The sequence below is a fragment of the Melospiza georgiana genome, chromosome 22 (genome assembly GCF_028018845.1).
Source record: "Melospiza georgiana isolate bMelGeo1 chromosome 22, bMelGeo1.pri, whole genome shotgun sequence".
Lineage (NCBI taxonomy): Eukaryota > Metazoa > Chordata > Aves > Passeriformes > Passerellidae > Melospiza > Melospiza georgiana.
The window spans coordinates 10,744,394-10,767,091 of NC_080451.1; the positions used below are offsets into that span (position 1 = coordinate 10,744,394).

General features: G+C 52.8%; 1 protein-coding gene across 4 annotated transcripts in view; it reads left to right on the forward strand.

Moving 5' to 3' along the window:
- The window catches only part of RERE (arginine-glutamic acid dipeptide repeats), a 160,928-nt gene extending 139,197 nt beyond the window's left edge, over positions 1-21,731 (forward strand). For 2 of the 4 annotated variants that reach the window (XM_058039267.1, XM_058039270.1), the window contains 11 exons: positions 7,666-7,828; positions 9,842-9,934; positions 10,674-10,873; positions 11,915-12,076; positions 13,481-13,594; positions 14,217-15,583; positions 15,778-16,000; positions 16,446-17,169; positions 18,545-18,691; positions 18,868-19,048; positions 19,779-21,731. In XM_058039267.1, coding sequence (XP_057895250.1) covers positions 7,666-7,828; positions 9,842-9,934; positions 10,674-10,873; positions 11,915-12,076; positions 13,481-13,594; positions 14,217-15,583; positions 15,778-16,000; positions 16,446-17,169; positions 18,545-18,691; positions 18,868-19,048; positions 19,779-19,812 — 3,408 coding nt within the window. In that variant the 3' untranslated portion in view covers positions 19,813-21,731. The remainder of the gene's footprint in view (positions 1-7,665; positions 7,829-9,841; positions 9,935-10,673; positions 10,874-11,914; positions 12,077-13,480; positions 13,595-14,216; positions 15,584-15,777; positions 16,001-16,445; positions 17,170-18,544; positions 18,692-18,867; positions 19,049-19,778) is intronic. The other 2 variants (XM_058039268.1, XM_058039269.1) reach the window with 2 other exon arrangements.
- Positions 21,732-22,698: the final 967 nt, after the last annotated feature.

The following is a 22,698-nucleotide window of genomic DNA, read 5'->3' on the forward strand; positions in this document are numbered from 1 at the left end:
ACCCTGGCAGGGCTGCACAGGCCTGGAGCCACCACTGCTAAGGACAGGCTCTGATAATTAATAATGGATGCAGCCAACAGTGTGAGAGTTCCTGTGGGGATTGGGAACTCTGTTGATTAACAAAGAGGAGTCTCTGGAGGAAGAAGCCTTAATTACAAAAGCTTTCTTCCCATTCTGGCCTGATGCAGAGAGGGGTGGCAGCTTTTAACTGGGGCTCAGCCTTAAAACAATGCCCCAGTGTGCTCTGCACTTGTTTGGCACAACTGCTAAAGCTGGTGCTTAAATCCCTAAAAATGGAGGGGAAAAAGAGTTGTTTGCATAGCCAGGGTAAGTTCCATAAAACGGTAATTATCTTATTTGCTGCCAGTTTGTGCAACCTTAATTACAAATACTGGAAGAGATGAACAAATGAGCTGCATGGAAATGGCCAGTGGGATGTGGCACACGGAGGAGTTACTGGTGTTTTTGGGGATAACTTGAATTTCTCTGTGGTTTGCTGAAGCCATGCGGGCAGGAGTGAAGCAGGGATTCTGCTATCAGAAGAGCAGCTCGTGTAGGGCACAGCGAAATTGAATGCTGAGCACTGGGTCAGACCTTTCCAAGGGGGTGACCCTGTCCTGCAGACCTGGGCTGGGATTCTGAGGAGTTTCAGGGGCTGCTCACAGAGCTGGGGTTAATCAGCACAATTGTCCTTCCCACTCAGGATTGATCTCGGCCCATTTATAAATCTTCTGTCTCTTTGTTTCCCCACGCCATAAAACTTCAAAAGGACGTGCTGGGACTTCATTTGTGAAACTTCATTGACTTTGTCATCAGGAGAAGATGCTGTACAGTGCTGGGGTGTTGCTGTGCTGCTGCAGATAATGTTTGTTTTGGAGGAGAGATCATTTACATCCAGCTCAGGTTCTCCTTTCCTTTTTCCCCTGACTCTGCAGCCCCTGCACTGACTCCTCTGACAGTGTAACAGTGATTTCATTCCTCTGGCAGTGATGTCATTCCTCTGACAGTGATTCCACTCCTCTGGCAGTGATTTCATTCCTCTGACAGTGATTTCACTCCTCTGACAGTGATTTCATTCCTCTGGCAGTGATTTCACTCCTCTGGCAGTGATTTCACTCCTCTGGCAGTGATTTCACTCCTCTGACAGTGATTTCACTCCTCTGACAGTGATTTCACTCCTCTGACAGTGATTTCACTCCTCTGACAGTGATTTCACTCCTCTGACAGTGATTTCACTCCTCTGACAGTGATTTCATTCCTCTGACAATGATTTCATTTCTCTAATGGTGATTTCATTTCTCTAACGGTGATTTCATTTCTCTGACAGTGATTTCATTTCTCTGACAGTGATTTCATTCCTCTGGCAGTGATTTCACTCCTCTGACAGTGATTTCATTCCTCTGACAGTGATTTCACTCCTCTGACAGTGATTTCATTCCTCTGACAATGATTTCATTCCTCTAATGGTGATTTCACTCCTCTGACAGTGATTTCACTCCTCTGGCAGTGATTTCACTCCTCTAACAGTGATTTCACTCCTCTGGCAGTGATTTCACTCCTCTAACAGTGATTTCACTCCTCTGGCAGTGATTTCACTCCTCTAACAGTGATTTCACTCCTCTGGCAGTGATTTCATTTTTCTGACAGTGATTTCACTCCTCTGACAGTGATTTCACTCCTCTAACACTGATTTCATTCCTCTGACAATGATTTCATTTCTCTAACGGTGATTTCATTTCTCTGACAGTGATTTCATTTCTCTGACAGTGATTTCACTCCTCTGACAGTGATTTCACTCCTCCAGCAGTGATTCCACTCCTCTGGCAGTGATTCCATCCCTCACCCATTCTGTGGGACAGTTGGTAGGAGCTCAGAAGGGCAGACACATTCTCCTGGGGCAGTCACAGAAGTGTCCCCTGTGTGTTTAGGTGCACAGTGACATTATTCTGGTCCCTTCACTGCTCGAGGAACTTGGGAGTGAAATCTTCAGGTCCCAGGCTTATTCTGGCCCTCCCAGGAGTGCCCCAGTTCTCTCAGGACCCGTGGCAGCCCTTCAGACAGAACAGAGCCCTCATTTGTGGGAGAGAGGAGCTCCCCGTTCCCCGGGTGAGTGAGGGCTGAGCAGGGTGCCGTGCTCATTTAGCAGAAACAATTAGAAAGCATAAAGCTCTGTCTGACTGCAGGATTTTTCCACAACAAAATGAAATCCAGAAGATGCAGATGGAGCCTCGGCTGGGTTCCCAGGAAATTCTGTGGCTGTTCCTGTGCTGGGAGCAAATTGAGAGCATAAAGCCCAAGGAGTCAGCCCGGGTTTGTCACACACCTGTCTCCTCTCTGGATTGCCACTCGCTCAGCCTGTTTGCCAGGAGTTCCACACAAATAATGAACCAGGGAGTGTAAGCTGGCTGTGGCAGGGCAGGGAGGCAGTGGGGACAGCCACTCTCTGTGCAGTTCCCAGCAGGGCCATGGAGCCAGGGCTGTGCTGCCAGCCAGGAGATGACAAATGGCCTGCAAAGAGGGGCTGCAGGGTGAAATGGCTGTACTTGTGCTTCTGAGATCTGCCAGGGAGCCCAGACCTGCAGGGCGTTCCTCAGAGAGCATCTCACCGTTTTTAATGGGGCTTTTTGTAGTGTTAAGTGAAATATTGCTTGGTTTTTAAAAGCCTCTCTTAAAACCTCAGTGATGTGTTGGAATATGCAGGATTTCTGTGCACCCAAGGTGGACATTAATCAGTGCTACTGAACAAGCTGCTGAGACTTGCTGCTTAATTAGAGCATGTGCAGGGCTGTTTGTCACGGCTGGCAGAGGATGGGGCTGAGCCCGTCACTGCAGGAAGGGCCAAGTGCAGCTCCTGGGCTCTCACAGCTGCTCCTCTCGCCCTCCAGCTTGTGCAGGGGTTCACCTTTCCTCTCTCTGGGTGTGGATCGTGAGAAGACCCGGGCACGGAGTCACTGAGGCTGGGGAAGCCCTCCAGGATCACGGAGTCCAGGTTTAACCCAGCCCTGCCATGGTCACCACTGCCCTGTGCCAGGTGTCACCCACACCTGCAGGGGTGCTGGTTCCCCCCTGCCCCGGCTGTGAGATGGAAGGGATGGATGTTCTCAACTCTGTCTCCTGATGTGCAGGGCACTGTCCTGGGTTGTTTGTGACCTGCCCAGGCTCAGTGTGTTCCACTCTGCCTTGATCCAAACCCGTGTTCTGCTCCTGCCCTGGGCAGATGCTGGGAACAGCCTGTGCCAGGGCATCAGGGGAAGCACTGGAGACTGTTCTTACTGCAGGACTTTATAAGTATTAGCTAAATTGAGTTGACTTAATAAAATCTTGAGGCATTCCAGAAAGATTGTGAATTCATTAAGGCCACAGCTGGACAGTGTGTTCCCCCTGCTCTGCCGTGGCTGTTGCAGCCAGTGAGGAGTGCTGTCATTTACCTTTTCTCTTTCATTACTGCAAAGCTATTCCCCTCCTCCATGATTTTATTTTTTTTTTCCCCTGTCAGAGCTCGGCTCTGGGGAAATTAAACAGCAATTATTGTGTTTGCTCACTGTGTTATACCCTAACAGATAGTTGCAGGGAGGTTGGTGTGTGTGGGATTGGCTTGTGCAGGAGCTGTCAGAGCCCTCCTGTGCAGGGATGCACAGCCAGCCCTGACCCTGTGTGTGCCAGGCAGGACTGAACACAGACAGCTCGGGCTGTGGGTTTTACATTGGACAATTGCTGATCAGAAATAGAAAAGCAGGGTCTGCAGGCAGAGGGGCTGCTCTGGTGGGGGTGATGTGCTGGGGGAAGGAGGGAGCTGGCAGAACAGCCAGGTGGGAGTGACAGGGTGGGACAGGCAGGGCAGAGGTGGCCCCTGGCCAGGACAGTCCCTGCTGGGGCAGGTGAGGGCCGAGAGCACTTCAGAAGTGCAGAGACACCTCCCTGCCGTGAGTCCTGCAGGAGGGGTCTGAGCCTCACTCCCTGTGCAGGAATAACCTGCAGAATCATCTCCCTGTGCAGAAATGACCTGCAGAATCATCTCCCTGTGCAGGAATAACCTGCGGAACACAGCCGAAAGGAGATGAAGTGTGACTTTTGTATATGCACCTACTAGGAGGAGTGGATGGCCTTGGCAGGAGCAGGCAGGAGACTGGAGTGGTGAGCTCTGCGTGCATTTCAGAGCTGCTGAAAGCTGAACTGGTGTTTCTAGTGAGGAACATAATCCCCTCTGCCTTGTGAAACTTGGGAATGTCGATGTTGTCAGGGAAATGTGCCGTTAAAAGCCTGAATAATGCTTCTCATTTTGCTTTCTGTGTGTTGGGGACAGTTAATCAGATGTTAACATGGAGACAGGAGCTGTGTGTGCAGGAAAGGAGAGGTGCCCGTGTGTGCAGGGAAGGTGAGGCTGCAGCGACCAGGAGGGGAAAGGAATCTGCTCCCACAGTGCTGGAAGAGAGAAATCTGGGCCTGGAGGTGGTTTGGGAGGGCATTGGCAGCATCCTCAGGGATGGGATAGCCAGGCTGTTGCTGTGCCTTGGTTCTGCTGTGCTGAGCCATGGCCAGCCTGCCCAGAGCAGCCGCAGGACAAGGACACTGTGTTTGCAGGCTGGCACGGCAGGCTGGCCCTGCTGATGGCCTGGCAGCCACAAAAAGAGCTCTGGAGCAGCTGCCCAGCCCTGCCAGGCTGGCACGACTCAGGGCTGTGGGATGTGCTGACTGCGAGACCTTGTGGTGAGCGAGGTGAGATCACCCCAACAAAACGATCATTACAGGCCATTCATGTCACAGCGTTCATGCCTCTGTGTTTGCTTGCAAGCAGAGGCAGCAGCTAATTTGCAAGGCAGCCTTTTGTCCCAGGGCCTTTGATCAATGCTGGCCTGTGTTAATGTTTCAGGAGGCTATTGATTTCTGCAGCAGCTTTTGTTCCTGAATTTATGTGCCCTGGCTTTCAGCAGCACGCACTGTGCATGTTTGATTAAATAAAGCTCATTTGACTTCTTGCAGTGCGCCTGGGAGCTGCTTTTGCTCCCTGTTTGGGGAGCCAGAGCTTGCCTGACTCAGCCCTTTGTGCTCCAGCCTGTGCCACCCATGCAGGCAGCAGGATGGGGTGATGCTGCCAGGCTGAACCCACACGGTGGCCTCAGGATGGGCATCAGGATGGGCATCAGGATGGGGTGATGCTGCCAGGCTGAACCCACACGGTGGCCTCAGGGTGGGCATCAGGATGGGGTGATGCTGCCTCAGGATGGGCATCAGGATGGGGTGATGCTGCCAGGCTGAACCCCAGCAGCTATCCCTGGGCACACAGTGCCATCCTGGGTAGCCCAGGGGATCCTGCAGGGAATCCCTTCAGTGGGTACCTGTGTTAGCTGGCATTGTGTGTGTGCTGCCCCTCTGAGTGCTCTCTTGCCCCCTGAGCCCTGTCCTGAGTGCTGCACTGTGCACTCTGACCATGAACTGCAGGCACAGAGCGTTCTTTGGTCCTTTCATTCTTTGGTCCTTTTACCTGGGGTAAAACTGGTTGCTGGATAAATAGACTTTGACTTCTTCTTTATCCCTGTGCAGTTGTGACTGCACTTCTGAGCCAGTCTCGGGGGGAAAAAAGCATTATGGTCATGAGGCTGGCATTTCTATAAATATCCACAGTTTCTTTTTTAAACTTTGCTTTATGATCTGCATGTATAAATTGTTAAACTTCCCTCGGGACCTGATGGCTTTGCAATGTGTAAATTGAGCTCTAATAGGTTCCCATTCCCTATTTTATGATGGGAGGAGAACAGATTGGCTCCCACTCTGCTGTTGCCATGTGTCAGAGGACACATTCATTCACTGACATAAAGACATGGGATTTACTGACTTGCTCCTTGGTGCTGACACCTCAGATTTGGTACAAATGAATTTATAGGTAAAAAACGACTGGTTTCATTTGCAGGAGGCTTTGAGCCTGTGCAGAGCATTTCCAAAGGCTCCCTGCAGAGCCCAGGCTGGCCCTGGCACAGGCACAGCCCCAAGTGGACAAACAGCTGGCCTGGGTGGACTTTGAGCCCGCTGGATGGGCTCAGGGAAATGGCATTTCTAAAGCAAACAGGCAGGGCAGAGCAGGGTGCTGGCTCAGAGCTGCTCTTCTGCCCAGTTTGCCATGAGCATTGTGTGCTCATCACCAGGCAGCTTCAGATCCTCTGCAGGAAACACATTTTTAATATTCTTAGTAGGGTTTAGTCCTTCAGAATCAAGAATTGTAGGTAACGTTTTTCCCCCTTGCTCCTCCTCCCCAGCCATCACTGCGAATATTTGTTATTTTAATACATGAAACACGAACACAGTTCCGTGGTGGGGATCAGCAGCATCATCCCAGTCTGTGGCAGCGCAGATTAAAAATGATCTGTTCTGCCCGTTGCCAGAATGTGCTCGTGTTCTTTCTTCTGGGGTTTCTATTTTTAAATTAGGCACTGGTAAAATTCTTAAGTGTCTTAAATGTCAGCAGTTAATGTCTAGAACAACATCCTCCCTTTGTCTTTGCAGTGTCTCAGTGGTGCAGGTATTGGCTGTGGCTGTAATTGCCTGTTTGGGGCCCTGGGGAGGGTTTGGATTCAGGCAGGGTCGTTATTGGAGTTAACTCCTGCTCTGCCCGGAGCAGGGGCTGCAGCATTTCCCCACGGAGGCAGCAGGCTGAGGTTATTTGATCACACAAAACACAGTTCAAAGAAACCCTTTTTGTGGGCAGTTCAGGTATGTTTGTTCTGATGTTGATTTTTTCAAGGGGCTGGTTAGAACTTCTCCGGTTTTCCCTTGCAACTTGAAAGCAACAACACCTTTTACCTTAGAGGCAGACAAGTCGCCAGGAAATGATGGGGTTTCAAAGTAAGAGAAAAGAGATTAAAACCACATGCTGTTCTTTGGTTCAGCCTTGCAAACCCAGGTTTGAATGGCAGCTGCTGCACTTCCTGAATGTAAGCCAGATTCATTATGCTGTGAAATTATCACTCATTTCTCTAGGTGTGCTCTTTTAACGGCTTAATTAATTTAGATGCGGGTATATATATTCAAATTAAAACACGATTTAGTGTGGTGGGGTTGTGTTACGGTTATAGACTTGTTGTTGAACACGTTTGTACTACTCAAACTTCCACTTCCTTACACAGAATATTGAACAATGGCTGACAGAGTGGCAGAGCGTGCTTGGGCTGAGCCTTGTTCTGTGTGTGGACAGCAGGAGCTGGGGCAGGCTTGGGGTGGCTGTCGGGTTTGGGGTCATTGTCAGCTTTGGGGTGGCTGTCAGGTTTGGGGTAGCTGTCAAATCTGGAGTGGCTGTTGGGTTTGGGGTGGCTGTTGGGTTTGGGGTGGCTTTTGGGTTTGGGGTGGCTGTCAAAGCTCGGGGATGCTGACGGTGACACAAAGGCACCCTCTTCTGAGGCATCCAGGTGGAGGCTGGCTCCTGGTGCTTCCCAGCCTCTTTCCTCTCCTAGGGGAGGAGTGAAAAAGCATTTATTTACTTACTTTCCTCCTCTGCCAAAGCAGGCAAAAAATAATGAGTGTTTTTTGTGTGTATTACCTGAACAGTTCTTTTTTCCTGGCTGAAATCCATCATAATTCTTCTGGGGAAATCCCAGTGAGCTGGGGCAGGCAGGGGCTGGCAGGCAGGTTCGCAGGTCCCTCTAACCCTGTGCTCTCTGCTGTTTGTGCTCGCAGGGGGAGCTGATCACCTTCTATTACTACTGGAAGAAGACCCCCGAGGCGGCGAGCTCGCGCGCGCACCGGCGGCACCGGCGCCAGGCCGTGTTCCGCAGGATCAAAACCCGCACGGCCTCCACGCCCGTCAACACCCCCTCCAGGCCCCCCTCCAGCGAGTTCTGTGAGTGCAGCCCCGGCTGGGCACTGCTGGGCAGGGAGCGGGTGCCACACGTCCCCGGGACAGCGGGGAAATGGAGCTGGGGCAGCCGCCCTCCCTGCTGCTGCGCCATGCTGCTGGAACGGGGCTTTGGTCAGCCAGGGATGTGTGCAGGCCCTAAGCATTAAAGCATCCTGTGAGCGTGGAAATGCTGCCCTGGGGGTGGGTTTGTTTCCCCGCTCTTTTTCTTGGTGCTGTGGTGTATGTTCTCCAGGCTTGTTACAGTAATGGGGAGTGGGAAGCACTGAAGGAAGGAAGGAGGGGCTCCCTGTCTTTGGAAGGAAATCCCTTCCATCCTTGTGGGTGACCCCTACCCTCTGCTGGAGCTCAGACCGTGCTGCAGCCAGCACTGTCCCAGGCAGCCTTGGAGGAGCAGTGGCCTTGCCTGGAGCACAGGTGTCCAACCCAAAGCAATTCCCCAGAGCAGTGCCTGCTGCCTTGCACAGGGTCCCGACAGGCACAGAAACCTTTGTCCAAACAGGAAGGGTTGGTTACCCTGGGAAGTTTAAATCTTCCTAAAGCCACATAGAGAAAAGGGGCTGTGGGAGGCGGATGGGCAGATGTAATAATGACCAGGGCAGGTGGAGGGTGTGGTGGGCAGGCTGGACACAGAATTCTGTCCAGGGCAAGGAGCAGGAAAGGGCTGGGAGCTTTTCACTGCTGAGCTGGTGGGATTTACTGCTGCTCTCTGTGTGCACAAGGAGTGAGGATCTGGACTCCACTGCTCAATCCCAGATACTCAGCTTGTGAGAGCTTGTGGCTGGGGGGAGCCATCCTATGGACCTGACTGCAGGATGAGAATCACAATTCATTTAGCAAAAGAAACAAGTGCTAGCCTGGAGTCAGCTCTGCAGTCAGGGTTTGAGCACCTGCAAGTATTAATGTAGGAATCAGGGCAGTGGTAGCTATTAAATGTAACCCTGTGTTAATTTGAAGGGTAATGAGTTGCTGACAAATGCTGATGGCAAGTACAGGAGAATCTGTGAGCTTTAATCCATAAACTGTAACCTGTATGTACAAAACATCCTCTTGGAGCCTTTAGAAAAACACTGTTCCTGTATCAAGGACCTCTCTTCTAATTAAAGATTTGAACAGAAGAAGCCTCAGGGCTTCCTGCTTGTGCCAAATTATAGCCCTGTTATGTTGTGAATTTATAGTGGTGGGACTAGAAAAGTGCAGTGCTCTCAAAAGGTAAATACTTACTCCTGAGGTGTTTAGAAGGTAAGATAGAGCTTTTGTGATGTCTGCATATTTTCAGTGCTTTAGATGCTGCTTTTGAGCTCATAGATGTGTAATCAGCTAATTTGCCACAAAGGAGAGGGACCCTTTGCATATTTTCCTCTTCAGAACATGACATTTTTGCAGTGTGAGTTTGCCACAGGTTAAAACTTTGAGTCCTGCATTAAGGACAGGAGAGCTGGTGTTAGTTATCCTTTAGTGCCTCTCATGCAAAAGGATCTGAACAGGTTTTTCAGACAGGTTCATGGTATGTAAGCATTGATTGCTCCACCCGCAAACACCTCTGCTGCTGGGTAACAAAATAAAAGCCAGAAAAGCCACTACAGGGCCTGTTCATGGGATATTGTAGGTTTTAAATGTAGAATATTTTATTTCAAATTTGACCAGATTCTAGAGATAAATGCCTTTTCTCTTGAAAATTGTGGGTTTGGAACACAGCCTCTTGAACTCCCCATGGATGGTATTTGAATGACAACTTACCTGGACATGTAGCACGTGCTGAATCAGAGGTTCCAGGAGTTGAATCCCTTGGCACATTCCTGGGATCCTCTTGAACCTGCAGCGTGATGAGATCTGGCTTTGCCCGGTGTGAAAAATCAGCAATAATGGCCGTGCAAGGCAGGGTGGGCGTGGGGAGTCACGATCCATTCCACTTAGTGCTTATTTTAGCCAAGTAGGAGGAAATAGAAAATCCTGCTGAGTGTTGATTTTCCATTTTCCTCTCTCTCCCACCCTCAGTGGACCTGAGCTCGGCCAGCGAGGATGACTTTGACAGCGAGGACAGCGAGCAGGAGCTGAAGGGCTACGCCTGCCGCCACTGCTTCACCACCAGTACGTGCCAGTGCCAGTGCCATCCCTGCTGGGGCTGCCATCCCTGCTGGGGCTGCCATCCCTGCTGGGGCTCCCCTCTGCTCCCCTGGGGCTGGCTGCAGCCAGCACGGGCGGCTCCTGAGCTGGGACAGCTGCTCTCAGCTGAAATATGCAGCGTTCCTAACAGAGTTAATCAGGCTTTGCCATTGCAAATTAATACTGCGGTGACAGAGGGGGAGCCCGAGGTAGACATTTAGACAGGAATAAATCTGCATAATCCATAATCTCTGTAATCAATTTGGGACATAATGAGTCACTGTTGGGCTGTGGCTGTCGCACACAGAACTTCCTGGTGCTGCAGCAAATCTCCTGTGCATCAGCCCCCTTGCTGTGGCTGCTCCCAAAGGTTGTCTGGTGCTGGGGCATTTGCAGCTGAAAGTGGAAGCCCCAGAACGGGGAAGGAAATGAGAGGTTCAGAGCTCACTTCTCTTGCAGAAACCACAGCTTTGAAGAACAACAGCTGCTTGTTAGCTCCCAGGTAGAGCAGATAAGGTTTCTTTCTGTGCCTCAAAGCTGGAGTTTCTTAAGCAAGCAACCATAGCTGGTAAAAATTGAGTATTGAGGATGTGCACTGGGACAGGACAGACTTTTCCAGAAACTTGTTACCCATAGAAAATCAGCTTTTTTTTTAACAATTCCCCATGTTTGTGCTGGGCTGGGTGCTCTGTGGGTGCTGAGCTGTTGCTTTCCCTGCCCCAAGCCTCCAAGGACTGGCACCACGGGGGCCGGGAGAACATCCTGCTGTGCACCGACTGCCGCATCCACTTCAAGAAGTACGGGGAGCTGCCGCCCATCGAGAAGCCCGTGGACCCCCCCCCCTTTATGTTCAAGCCTGTGAAGGAGGAAGACGATGGCCTCAGTGGGAAGCATAGCATGAGGACACGGCGCAGTCGAGGCTCGGTGCGTTTCACCCTGCTCAGTGCAGGGGTAAAGGGAGCCAGAGCCCTGAACTGGTTTGCCATGGGCTGTGTGTGCCAGGGGGAGCTTTGCTGAGGCTGAGCTGTCTCTGGAAAAGGGGATGGAATGTCCCTGAAAGCTGTGTTATTTCCCTGTCATGACTGACAGTGGGCTGTCTCCATGAGGGGGCATTGGCAGTGCATTGCAGATCCTGTGCTAGTGCATGTCCTCCTTCCAGCTGCATCCTGTCAGAGCTGTGCCCTTGGGAGAGGTTCAGAAAAATCAGATGGTGTTCATGTGGTCTCCTCATGTTACTGGAGTTAAAACCTCTTCCCTCACAGAGCTCTGCTTTCCCTCTGTGGTTGGTGTGCTCCAAGTTGTGACTCGGGTGGGGCACCAGGAGCAACTCTGGGTGATTTATCTTGGAGTTGGGTTTAGCTGAGGGAAAGCAGCAGATAGATTTCTTTCCTTGCCCTCCCCTCTCTGTCTTTCTGAAGAGGATGATGTGACCATTGATTGTAAATACCTCGTGAGGCTCCACTCTTGGGGAGTGTTGTTTTTCGTAGTCAGTCCTTCAAAAAACTGCCAAACTGGCAGGGAAACAGCATTAATTATTGAAATGTACTCTCCTGATCCCTTACTGATGGAGTAGATAGTGAGATAGAGCTTTGTGCTTTCTAAAGCAGGAGCCAGGAGCACACTGGTTTAGACCTTGGCCTTGACTGCCAGCAGATGGAGCATTCTTAATGGAACATGGGCTCCTCTGCTGCCTCAGCCCCCTTGTGTGTGTGCTGTGTATGGGAACATCTTCCTGAATGCCCTTTCTAACAGCCACTGCTGATGAAATAATCAGCACTTAATGCTTGTGAGTAGGCAGAATAAGGATTTGCCTCCTTTTACATTTGAGTCCGGTTGGGCTTTGAAGGACGAAGTGCAGAAACGCTGCAGGTTTTTGGTGCCAGGGCCGCGCTCCCCATGGCCCTGCCAAGGCAGAGCGCTCTGAGGGGCCCCTCAGTGCTGCTCTGACCGGGCTGTTGTCCCCAGATGTCGACCCTACGCAGTGGCAGGAAGAAGCAGGCGGCCAGCCCCGATGGCCGCGCCTCGCCCATCGCCGAGGACGTGCGCTCCAGCGGCCGCAACTCGCCCAGCGCCGCCAGCACCTCCAGCAACGACAGCAAGGCCGAGTCCGTCAAGAAATCCACCAAGGTAACCCCACACCTGGGCTGTCCCGGCCAGGAGAGGCCTCTCGGGCAGGTAACCCTTCCCTGGGCTGCCTTGGGCAGGTAACCCTTCCCTGGGCTGAACACTGAGGCCTCTTGGGCAGGTAACCCTTCCCTGGGCTGAACACTGAGGCCTCTCGGGCAGGTAACCCTTCCTTGGGCAGGTAACCCTTCCCATGTGCTGAACACTGAGGCCTCTCGGGCAGGTAACCCTTCCCTGGGCTGCCTTGGTCAGGTAACCCTTCCCTGGGCTGCCTTGGGCAGGGAACCCTTCCCTGCGTTCCCCCAGCCAGGGCTGCACACCTGAGGCCACTCAGACAGGTACAGAAGGCTGGGCAGTCTCTCCATGACCCAAAAACCCTGTGAGTGTCGATAAGGCAGAGAGTGGGCCAGCCTGGAGCTGGCCAGGGAGGGATGGGAGGGATCCAACCTCCCCGCATCACCTCCCCGCTCTCACAGTAAAGTAATCCCTCCACTTCAGATGCAAATGTAAGCATTAAGCTCAGGGGAGTAATGCAGATCAGAAATGCTGAATTTAAGACTAGTAGACAGTTTTGGGGATTTTTTGTAAGCAGTGCTTAATCTTTGTTTACAAAGGAGTATGAACATTTAGTAATTGAGTCTGCTTCTGCCGTTGTTTTCTGGAGGTGTATTTGTTTGATTGTTCAGAGCAAGCTGACAGTTGGGTCTGTTCAAATGAATTGAGTGCCTTTCCAAGGGAGCTCTAAAGAAACAAAGCCACATGACGCTGAAGGCTTACCATTAAGCAGTGTGAATTGAGAAGTAGCAAGTTAAAAATAAATATTACACAGATTAAAAAAAGTCAAAATGAGCATGGAGTAAGTTTTCACATTATAAAACTGAAAGATCAGCAGAATTTAAAGTTAGGTAATTATGTGATGCACAGAGCTTTTCCAGGCCATGGGAGAAGGTAGTAATCTCAGAATAGCTATTCACTCTTGGCCCTGTATTTGAGGGGTTCTAAAAATATTCCTCTCAAAATATCAAGAGTAGAGCAAGACTTTCATGCAGCAGAAGGAGGTTTATCCTGTCTCCTGCAGAAATTCTGGCTCTGTCTTGCACCAGTTAATAACTGTGTTGGTCTGTGTTGGAAGGGTAACCTGGGCCACTTGATCTGCTGTGAGTTCCTCATGGACTTGGTTCTGCCCAGCTCTCTTTAAAATATCCCTTCATATGAGGAATGCCTTGTTCACTTTGCCTTTTTCCTACCAGTTTGATGTGCATTGGAGTGCTCTTAAATACTGACTGTGCCAACTCCTGAGTTCTGCTGCTCCTTAATTTGTGTTAATAGGGTGGCACTGGCCTACACTCAACTTACTTTTGCATTTACACCACTGGTGAGTGTTGTGTTCTGTTCCCTTTGTGGCAGAAGATAAAAGAAGAGGTTTCTTCTCCTCTCAAGAACTCCAAGAGGCAGCGGGAGAAGGCAGCGTCTGACACAGAAGAACCTGACAGGTCCAATGCCAAAAAATCCAAAACTCAAGTGAGTCCCACACAGGAGTGTTTCCTCTTAGGAGAATGGTTTGAGGTGGGGAGGAGTGCAAATCTGGTAACAAACCAAAAACATTAAATCAATTTAAGCCACAGCAAATTGTAACTTAATCTTGTGGCTGGAAAGTGACCAATGTTATAATGTGTTCCTCCTGCTGAAAACAGTGGAGTGATATGGGGTAAGTCCAGAAGTTGGGTTTTTTCTTTGTTTTAATATTAATATCAACCTTATAGGAGTACACTGGATTGTTCTCCACTCCTTTCCTCCATTTTTTGTAAATGTAAATTTGGGTTTTTGTCTTCTGACAAGTTAGAAGACCACCACTGGAGCTGTCACAAATCTTCTCCATTGCTGGTCACCCTCATAGTGAAGGAGTGTTTTGCTATGTTCAGCAGGACCCCTCCTGTATTTCAGTTTGTTCCTGTTGCCCCTGGGCACTGTGGGGGGATCCTGGTTCTGCTGTCTTTGCGCTTCCTTTGTGTGTTTGTGTTCCTGTGTTGGTTTGGGCGCTGTGAGGTTCAAAGGGCACCTGTGTCTGCACAGTGTGACAGACCCCATTCTGCAGCACACCTGGCGTGCTTGTCCCGGGCTCAGTGGTTTCCTCTGCCCACAGGAGATGAGCAGGCCCAACTCCCCCTCGGAGGGAGAGGGCGAGGGCGAGAGCTCTGACAGCCGCAGCGTCAACGACGAGGGGAGCAGCGACCCCAAGGACATCGACCAGGACAACCGCAGCACGTCCCCCAGCATCCCCAGCCCGCAGGACAACGAGAGCGACTCGGACTCCTCCGCCCAGCAGCAAGTGCTGCAGGCGCAGCCCCAGGTGCTGCAGGCCCCGGGCGGCCCTGCCCAGGCCGCAGCTCCCACGCCGCCGGTGCCGGCCCCGCTGCCGGCAGCACCACCCGCGTCCAGCGCCGCCCCGGCGCCCACGCAGGCGTCGCCGCCCGTGTCGCAGCCCGCGGGCCAGCCCCAGCCCTCTGCTGCCCCTGCTCCCCACTCGCACATCCAGCAGGCCCCCGCGCTGCACCCGCAGAGAATCCCGTCACCCCACCCTCCCCTGCAGCCCCTGAGCGTGTCCCAGAGCCAGCCCGCGCCCGCCCCGGCGCAGCCCCCGCTGCACGGGCAGCCCCAGCCCGCCCCGCACACCCTGCCGGCGCAGCCGCTGCTGCCCCACGGCCCCGGGGCTGCCCAGCCCTTCTCCCTGCCCGCCCAGCCCGCTCAGCCTCAGGTGCCCCTCCAGACGCAGGCCCCGTCCCACTCGCACTCGGGGCTGCAGGCGGCGCAGCCCGTGCTGCCCGGCTCGGCCTCGCTGCAGCCGGCGCAGCCTCCCCGGGAGCAGCCTCTGCCGCCCGCCCCCATGGCCATGCCTCACATCAAACCTCCCCCCACCACCCCCATCCCGCAGCTGCCCGCCGCCCCGGCCCACAAGCACCCTCCCCATCTCTCGGGGCCGTCTCCCTTCTCCATGAACTCCAACCTGCCCCCGCCGCCCGCTCTGAAGCCGCTGAGCTCGCTGTCCACTCACCACCCTCCCTCGGCACACCCTCCTCCCCTGCAGCTGATGCCTCAGAGCCAGCCTCTGCAGTCCTCTCAGGCCCAGCCTCCCGTTCTGACCCAGAGCCAGAGCCTTCCCCCTCCTGCCAGTCACCCTCCCTCCGGACTCCATCAGGTCTCCTCGCAGCCCCCCTTCTCCCAGCACCCCTTTGTGCCCGGGGGCCCCCCTTCCATCACGCCTCCGTCGTGCCCCTCCACCTCCACGCCGCCCACCGTGCCTGGCATCCCCCTGCAGACCCCCATCTCCACGTCAGCAGCCTCTAGTGGCACGGTGCCCGTGGTGACAGCCTGCACGCTGCCACCCATCCAGATCAAGGAGGAGGTCCCCGACGAGGCTGAGGAGCCCGAGAGCCCTCCCCCTCCACCCCGGAGCCCATCCCCAGAGCCCACGGTGGTGGACATCCCCAGCCACGCCAGCCAGTCAGCCAGGTGAGGAGCTTTCATCAGTGCTCTGCTTTCCCTGCTTGGTACTCCACTGTCTGTGTGTGCAAAACCAGTACAGTACAGTGAATTTTCTCCTGGGAAGCTGGTACTGTTTGGTCTAAGTGCAGAATGATATTTTTTAGTTTGGACGCTTTGCACCTTTCCCAGGGCTGAGCTCTTCTCTGTTTTGTTCCTTTCAGGTTCTATAAACACCTGGACCGTGGCTACAATTCATGCTCCAGGGCAGACCTGTACTTCATGCCTCTGGCAGGCTCCAAACTGGCCAAGAAGAGAGAAGAGGCCATCGAAAAGGCCAAAAGGGAAGCGGAGCAGAAAGCCAGGGAAGAGAGGGAAAGAGAAAAAGAGAAAGAGAAGGAAAGAGAGCGGGAGCGTGAGCGTGAGAGAGAAGCGGAAAGAGCTGCGGTAGGTGCAGATGTGGCTCAGAGCTGGGGGAGGGAATTGGTGCCTGGGTCTGACCTGGGTGATGGCTGCGGGATGCAGATCCCCAGGAGCCCTTTAACCCTGCCAGGGGTCTCTGAGCATGGAGCTGTGTGGACTGAGATCCAGCCCGCTCTGAGCGCCTCTGACCTGCCTGGGACTGTCTTCTCCTTAAAGGAAATGGAGAGTTTCTGCCCCAGGTGTGGGTCTGCGGGAAGCCAGAGCAGCTGGGCAGAACGAGGCCAAGTGTTGGCATTTACCTTGCAGCAGGAGAGCGCTGTGCAGACACAGGGAGTGCCTCGGTGTCCTGTGCAGGCACACAGTGCTGTGTCCCGGCAGCGGGGCTGGCGGTGGAGGGGAGGGCTGTGTTAATGGTGTGTGTGTGTGGCTGAGCTGTGCTGACTGGAGGCTGTTTCCCCGCTGTGTGCAGCAGAAGGTGTCCAGCTCCTCCCACGAGGGCCGTCTGGGCGAGTCGCAGCTCAGCGGGCCGGCCCACATGCGGCCGTCCTTCGAGCCGCCGCCCACCACCATCGCGGCCGTGCCGCCGTACATCGGGCCGGACACGCCGGCGCTGCGGACGCTCAGCGAGTACGCGCGGCCCCACGTCATGTCCCCGACCAACCGCAACCACCCCTTCTTCGTGCCCCTGAACCCCACGGACCCGCTGCTGGCCTACCACATGCCCGGCCTGTACAACGTGGACCCCGGCATCCGCGAGCGGGAGCTGCGCGAGCGCGAGATCCGCGAGCGCGAGATCCGCGAGCGGGAGCTGCGCGAGAGGATGAAGCCCGGCTTCGAGGTGAAGCCGCCGGAGCTGGACGCGCTGCACCCGGCCACCAACCCCATGGAGCACTTCGCCAGGCACGGGGCGCTGACCATCCCGCCCGCCGCCGGGCCGCACCCCTTCGCCTCCTTCCACCCGGGGCTCAACCCGCTGGAGAGGGAGAGACTGGCGCTGGCGGGGCCGCAGCTGCGGCCGGAGATGAGCTACCCGGACAGGCTGGCGGCCGAGCGCATCCACGCCGAGCGCATGGCCTCGCTCACCAACGACCCCCTGGCGCGGCTGCAGATGTTCAACGTCACCCCCCACCACCACCAGCACTCGCACATACACTCGCATCTACACCTACACCAGCAGGACCCCCTACACCAAGGTGAGCTCCGGGAGCTGGGCTCAGAATGGGTGTGATCCTGGAGCTCAGATAGCAGAATCCCTGTGCCCTGGCAGCTGGGCACTGCCCTGGGGAATGGCTCAGAATGGGCCCAGTGTGACCCTGGAGCTCAAACAGCAAAATCCCTGTGCCCTGGCAGCTGGGCACTGCCCTGGGGAGCAGCTCAGAATGGGCCCAGTGTGACTCTGGACCTCAAACAGCAAAATCCCTGTCGTCATGTCCCTGTTGTGCTTCTGTGCTGTGGCAGGTTGTGGTAACTAAAATGCAGTTACTTTTTGAAGGGTGATGGTAACACCACAGTGATCTTCCTTCAGACCCTCACTGTGAAAGGTTTGCTGGTTTGGTGTGGGTTGGTTTTTTTAAGTACTGCTGTCCCAGAGCAGCACCTTACAGTTGGAATGATTAATAGTCTCAGAAATGGATCTGTGCCTTGCCCATTTCTGCAGCAAGATACGTGGTTACTGCTCCAGAGGTCTGGAGCCCTGGAGATGAGGCACTCAGCAGGAATTTTCACATTTTCTGGTGACAGACTGGAGAGAACATGGCAAGCCAGGCACCAGGTGCTGCAGCTGCCCAGGTAGGGGAGGAGGGAGTCAGAGGAAAATGCAGGTTCTGGTGTCTGGTTACCAATGCAGTGTTTGTGCAAGCAGATGGAGAATCCTTTTTCCTGGAGAATGTCCATTAAGTGTGCTGGGATGGCCACTGTTGGAGTTGGAGGGAGTGTGAGTGCTGCTGCACAAGCCAGGTTGGACAGCAAGGAAGGCAGCAGGGAGGTTCCTGAGGGCTGGGGGGCTGCAGCAGGTAAGGGATGGCAGAATGCTGAATATCAGCATTGCTGAAGCTGCTGAGGCTCCCTGCAGAAATCACAGATGGGCTCAGGTGCAGCAGGTGTGCAAAGCCCCTGGCAGCACAGGGAGTGTGACCCAGGCCGTGTGTGTACACGGGTTCTGCTGCCAGCTGAGGCGGTCACGGAGCCCCTCTGTGCAGGTGAGGCTGGATGCTCCCCAGGTGCTTGTTCAGGACAAAACCGTGGCTTGTACCTTGTCCCAGTGCAGAGAGAGGCTGCTGCAGACGCAGCCAAGGCAGTTCCCTGCCAAGGCTCTCTCTGTGTGTGTGTGTTTGAGCCAAATTTGGCTTTGAGCTCTGCCGGGTTCAAGCACAGTCAGGGGCTCTTGGGTGCTTCTTGCTGCAGGTGGCTCCCCTGGTGCTCAGGGCTGTTAGAGCCCCCGTGTCTGCTCAGAGTGGGGATGAGCAGAGGTACAGTGACCCCACATTGGTGCTGGGCGCCACCTGAGGGAATTGTTCTGCCTCTGTGTTCCTTTCCCCTGTGGAAACGCTTTCTCTCCTTCTCTCTCAGGCTCAGCAGGACCTGTCCATCCCCTGGTGGATCCTTTAGCAGCTGGACCCCACCTGGCACGTTTTCCCTACCCACCTGGGACCATCCCCAACCCATTGCTAGGGCAGCCACCTCACGAGCATGAAATGCTCCGGCATCCAGTCTTTGGTGAGAGCATTTTGTGGGGCTTTGCAGGGCTGGGCTTTGATCTGCAGCGTTATTTTTTATCGTGGGGTTTAACGTTTCTCAGCGGGGGGAGCAAGCTGTGCTTTGGGAGGTTGTGGTGGCTCTTTGGGGTGACCAAGGAGCAAAGCAGAGTGCGAAGGTGCTGCCTGTCCCCCCAGGTACCCCCTACCCTCGGGACCTGCCTGGGGCCATCCCCCCTCCCATGTCAGCAGCCCACCAGCTGCAGGCCATGCACGCGCAGTCGGCAGAGCTGCAGAGGCTGGCCATGGAGCAGCAGTGGCTGCACGGCCACCCCCACATGCACGGCGGGCACCTACCCAGTCAGGAAGATTACTACAGGTGAGCCTGCAAGGGGCTTTGGGCACCTGGGGTTCCGTGGGGTTTGTCTGCGTTCCTTCTTTTCCCTGGGAGTTTCCTCCTCTCGCTGTGTGCTGGGCCCTGATGTCTGAGCTGTGCTCAGACCTGCTCTGGGCGGGTGGGAAGGGAAATCCAGATTCTGGCACGGCATTGGAGCAGCTGAGTGTCCTGTTGCAGGATCCCCGGTCATGTCCCACCTGCACAGCTGGCCCTGGTGCCACCTGTGGGGCTCCCTGTGCCAGGGCAGGGCCCAAGGTGCTGCTCTGTGGAATATGCAGGCAACCCCAACAAGGGAAGAGATGGGAATCTTGACTCCATGTTTCAGAAGGCTGATTTTTTATTTTATTATATATATTATATTTAAATGATATATTAAAACTATACTAAAAGAATAGAAGAAAAGGATTTCATTGTGACTGCTCACAGCCTCAACACTGGTGGCTGTCATTGGTCATCAAGTAAAAACAATTCACATGCTGGTAAACAATTCTCCAAATCACATTCCAAAGCAGCAAAACATGGAGAAGCTGAAGCTTCTCAGGAGAAAAGACCCTAACAAAAGGATTTTTCATCCAATATGTGTGTGGCAGCGCTCAGGGTTCAAAAGCTGCAGCCCCTGCTCCCTGCAGGGTGGCAGGAGGGCAGAGCAGTCTCCTGTGTCTCACACCTTCTTTGTTAAAATGTGTTAAAATGAGTTTTCTTTCTCTTGCAGTCGACTGAAAAAAGAAGGCGACAAACAGTTGTAATAAATTATTTATTTGTAACGCTGGCTATGGAAACCCCAGTCCTTGGGAAGGAGTGGAACATTTTTACATACAAGAAGAGCTACAAAAGGAAAAGAATATCTTATAAAGATTTCTTTATATATTTAAAACAGAAGCAACCACCCGACAAGTAGAGACTTATCAGCATAGTGTTCATTTGTAGAGAAGATTTCTCAAGACTGGTGTGGGTCTCCCTGCATGAAAACGTATTCAGAAGCCTCTTGGAAATACAGGACTGTGTGGAACATTCAGAGAACTTCCTGCAATCTTGGTTTTTTTTTTTTTTTTCTTTCTTTTCTTACTAGTTTGTTTTCAGTAGGTGCTAGAATCAGGTTCACAACACGAGTCACTGTGCGTGAAGGGACACTCAATGCATCTATAGGTAACTTAAAAAAAAAACAAGGATTGCAAGTAGGTGACATAACAAGCTCTGAATCCAAGTGCTATAATAATAAAAAAAATCTACTTTTATTTTAATACATTGTAGGAAATCTTCATAATTTTAAAAGAGAGCTCAGTTCTGCAGCATGGCTTTTTAAGTCTGTAAATAACTTTTTTTGGGTAGAGGGGAGAAACAAAACAAAACAAACTCCAGAAACGTTTATCTTGATTTTCAGTAACATCACAAATTGTGAATTCCTACCTGGTATTGACAGAATACAGAGTTGATTTTTTAATAAAATATATATATATAATTATCCCTTTAATTAAAGGGAACGTTGGGTTATCAATAATTTCAAATGGGTAAAAGCTTGACATTTGGTTTGATATCAACAATAAGCATTAAAGGGATTTGCAGGGATAATGTTGCAAATGACTGTTTCTGTTCTTGGTTTTTCGGTTGGTTTGGTTGTTTGGGGGTTTTTGTTGGTGTTCCATCTCTCTGTTCTGCAGCTGATTTTGTTGAGTTGGGTTTCTCAGCAGCTCAGATGTCCCTTGGACCCCGCTGGCCCTTTGGGTGCCGCCTTCAACGGTTCATTTTTGTGTGGCCATAAAACACTTCTTTCCTGGGAGATTTGAAACCGAACCCAGCTCCATTGGGTTTGACTTTGGGCAGAAGGTTCAGAGAAATAATCTGTTGTAAAAATCTCTTTTTTAGCTGTTGATGGCTCAGAGCAGTGCAGCCACAGTTGTGTATGCAGTGCATACCTGGGGAGGAGCTGCTTTTCTGCCCTCCTGCTGCACGAGCTCTTTAGGAAGGTGGGCTTGGCAACTTTCTCATTCGGTTGTGTTGCACAGAGCAGTCTGTTTTTGTCCTTGACTGTTTGAGTTTGGGTTTCTGTAAGCAGCAAGTGCTTAATGCAGCAGGGCCGTGTCCCTGAGGAGCTGTGGGTGCTCTGGGACAGTGGCACAGGGCAGCTCCTCTTGGTGCTCCCGCAGGCTGGGCAGGGGAGAGGAGCACACAGAGAGCATTAAAGGACACAGCTCTGCTCACCAAGCAGGTTTTTAATTTTCCCCCCAGTTTTTGTTTGCTGGAGCAGAGGGTGATGCGACCAATGGACATCTGAACCTGCTGCTCATTTTTCCTGCTGGTGCACAACTCCCCATTCTCTCTCTCACTCTCGAGTGCTCTCTGCTGTTGTAGCCTGTCCAGTGTGATGGTTGTGTCCCAGCACCGTCCTGAGCCCTCTGGTAAAGTTGTAGTTACTCAGTGCAGGCACAGGGCTCGTCCACCTCTGCTGCTCAGCCCAGTAAGAATGCTCCAGGCCCACTGAGGCAAGGGGAGAGCGGGGGATTTTCTGCAGGAATTCCCTTTGTGCCGTGCCCAGTCTGCAGTGCAGAGGGGTTTGGCAGTGCTGCTGGGTTAGCTCTGGCTGCTGGGTTAGCTGTGGCTGCTGGGTTAGCTCTGGCTGCTGGGTTAGCTCTGGCTGCAGGGTTAGCTCTGGCTGCTGGGTTAGCTCTGGCTGCTGGGTTTGGTCGGTGCTGCTGGGTTAGCTCTGGCTGCTGGGTTAGCTCTGGCTGCTGGGTTAGCTCTGGCTGCTGGGTTAGCTCTGGCTGCTGGGTTAGCTCTGGCTGCAGGGTTAGCTCTGGCTGCTGGGTTAGCTCTGGCTGCTGGGTTAGCTCTGGCTGCTGGGTTAGCTCTGGCTGCTGGGTTAGCTCTGGCTGTGTTCTGGGGTGGGGAAGCCCCGGGTCAGCACAGAATCAAGGCAGGTGAGCTCCTGCTCCCTGGCTGGGGCAGGGATGGGTGCAAGGGCTCCCTGTGGGGCTGGGATTGTTCCTGCTCGTGGCTGAGCAGCCAGCAGGATGGGCCTGCTCAGCCAGCAGAGACTGCCTCACTTTTAGTTTTAGTGCTTTGAGGGTCTCATCAGACACATTTCAGTTCGGTTTCTCTCCTCCATTTGTTTTACTGTCTGGAATTGGGGAGTTTGGGAGAGTTCAGCCACTTCAGCCATTTCTTCTGACCCTTGTCTTGCTGTTTTTTAGCCATAGTTCTTCAGAGAAAGGAAAAGCTCATTCCCTCCAGTGGTCCTCTCTGTATTCCTTATTTCTCAGCTGAAGTTGCTGTCTGTTTTAAAGCTGTTCATTGATAATTTTTTTTCCCAGAAGAGCATTCTGATAATTTTGTGGGAGCTTTTTTGTTCACATGATTCACAATTAAGCACTGAAATTGCTCAGTTTTAGCCAGTGATTAACTACAACTTTACCTGCAGTGGCTTCTGAAGCCATCTCGGTGTTCCTGTTAAACAAAACAACCCAGACCTTTTGGTTTCTTTCCAGAAATCTCTCTTTATTTTGCCTCTGTTCCAAAAGTTAATTTTAAGATTTTGCTTTGGTGTTTTTGAAGCGTCTCTCTTGTTCTATGTCGTCATGGTTGAGCTTGTTTCACTGCACCGTTGAGCAGAGTGTACATTCTGACTGCTACATTTA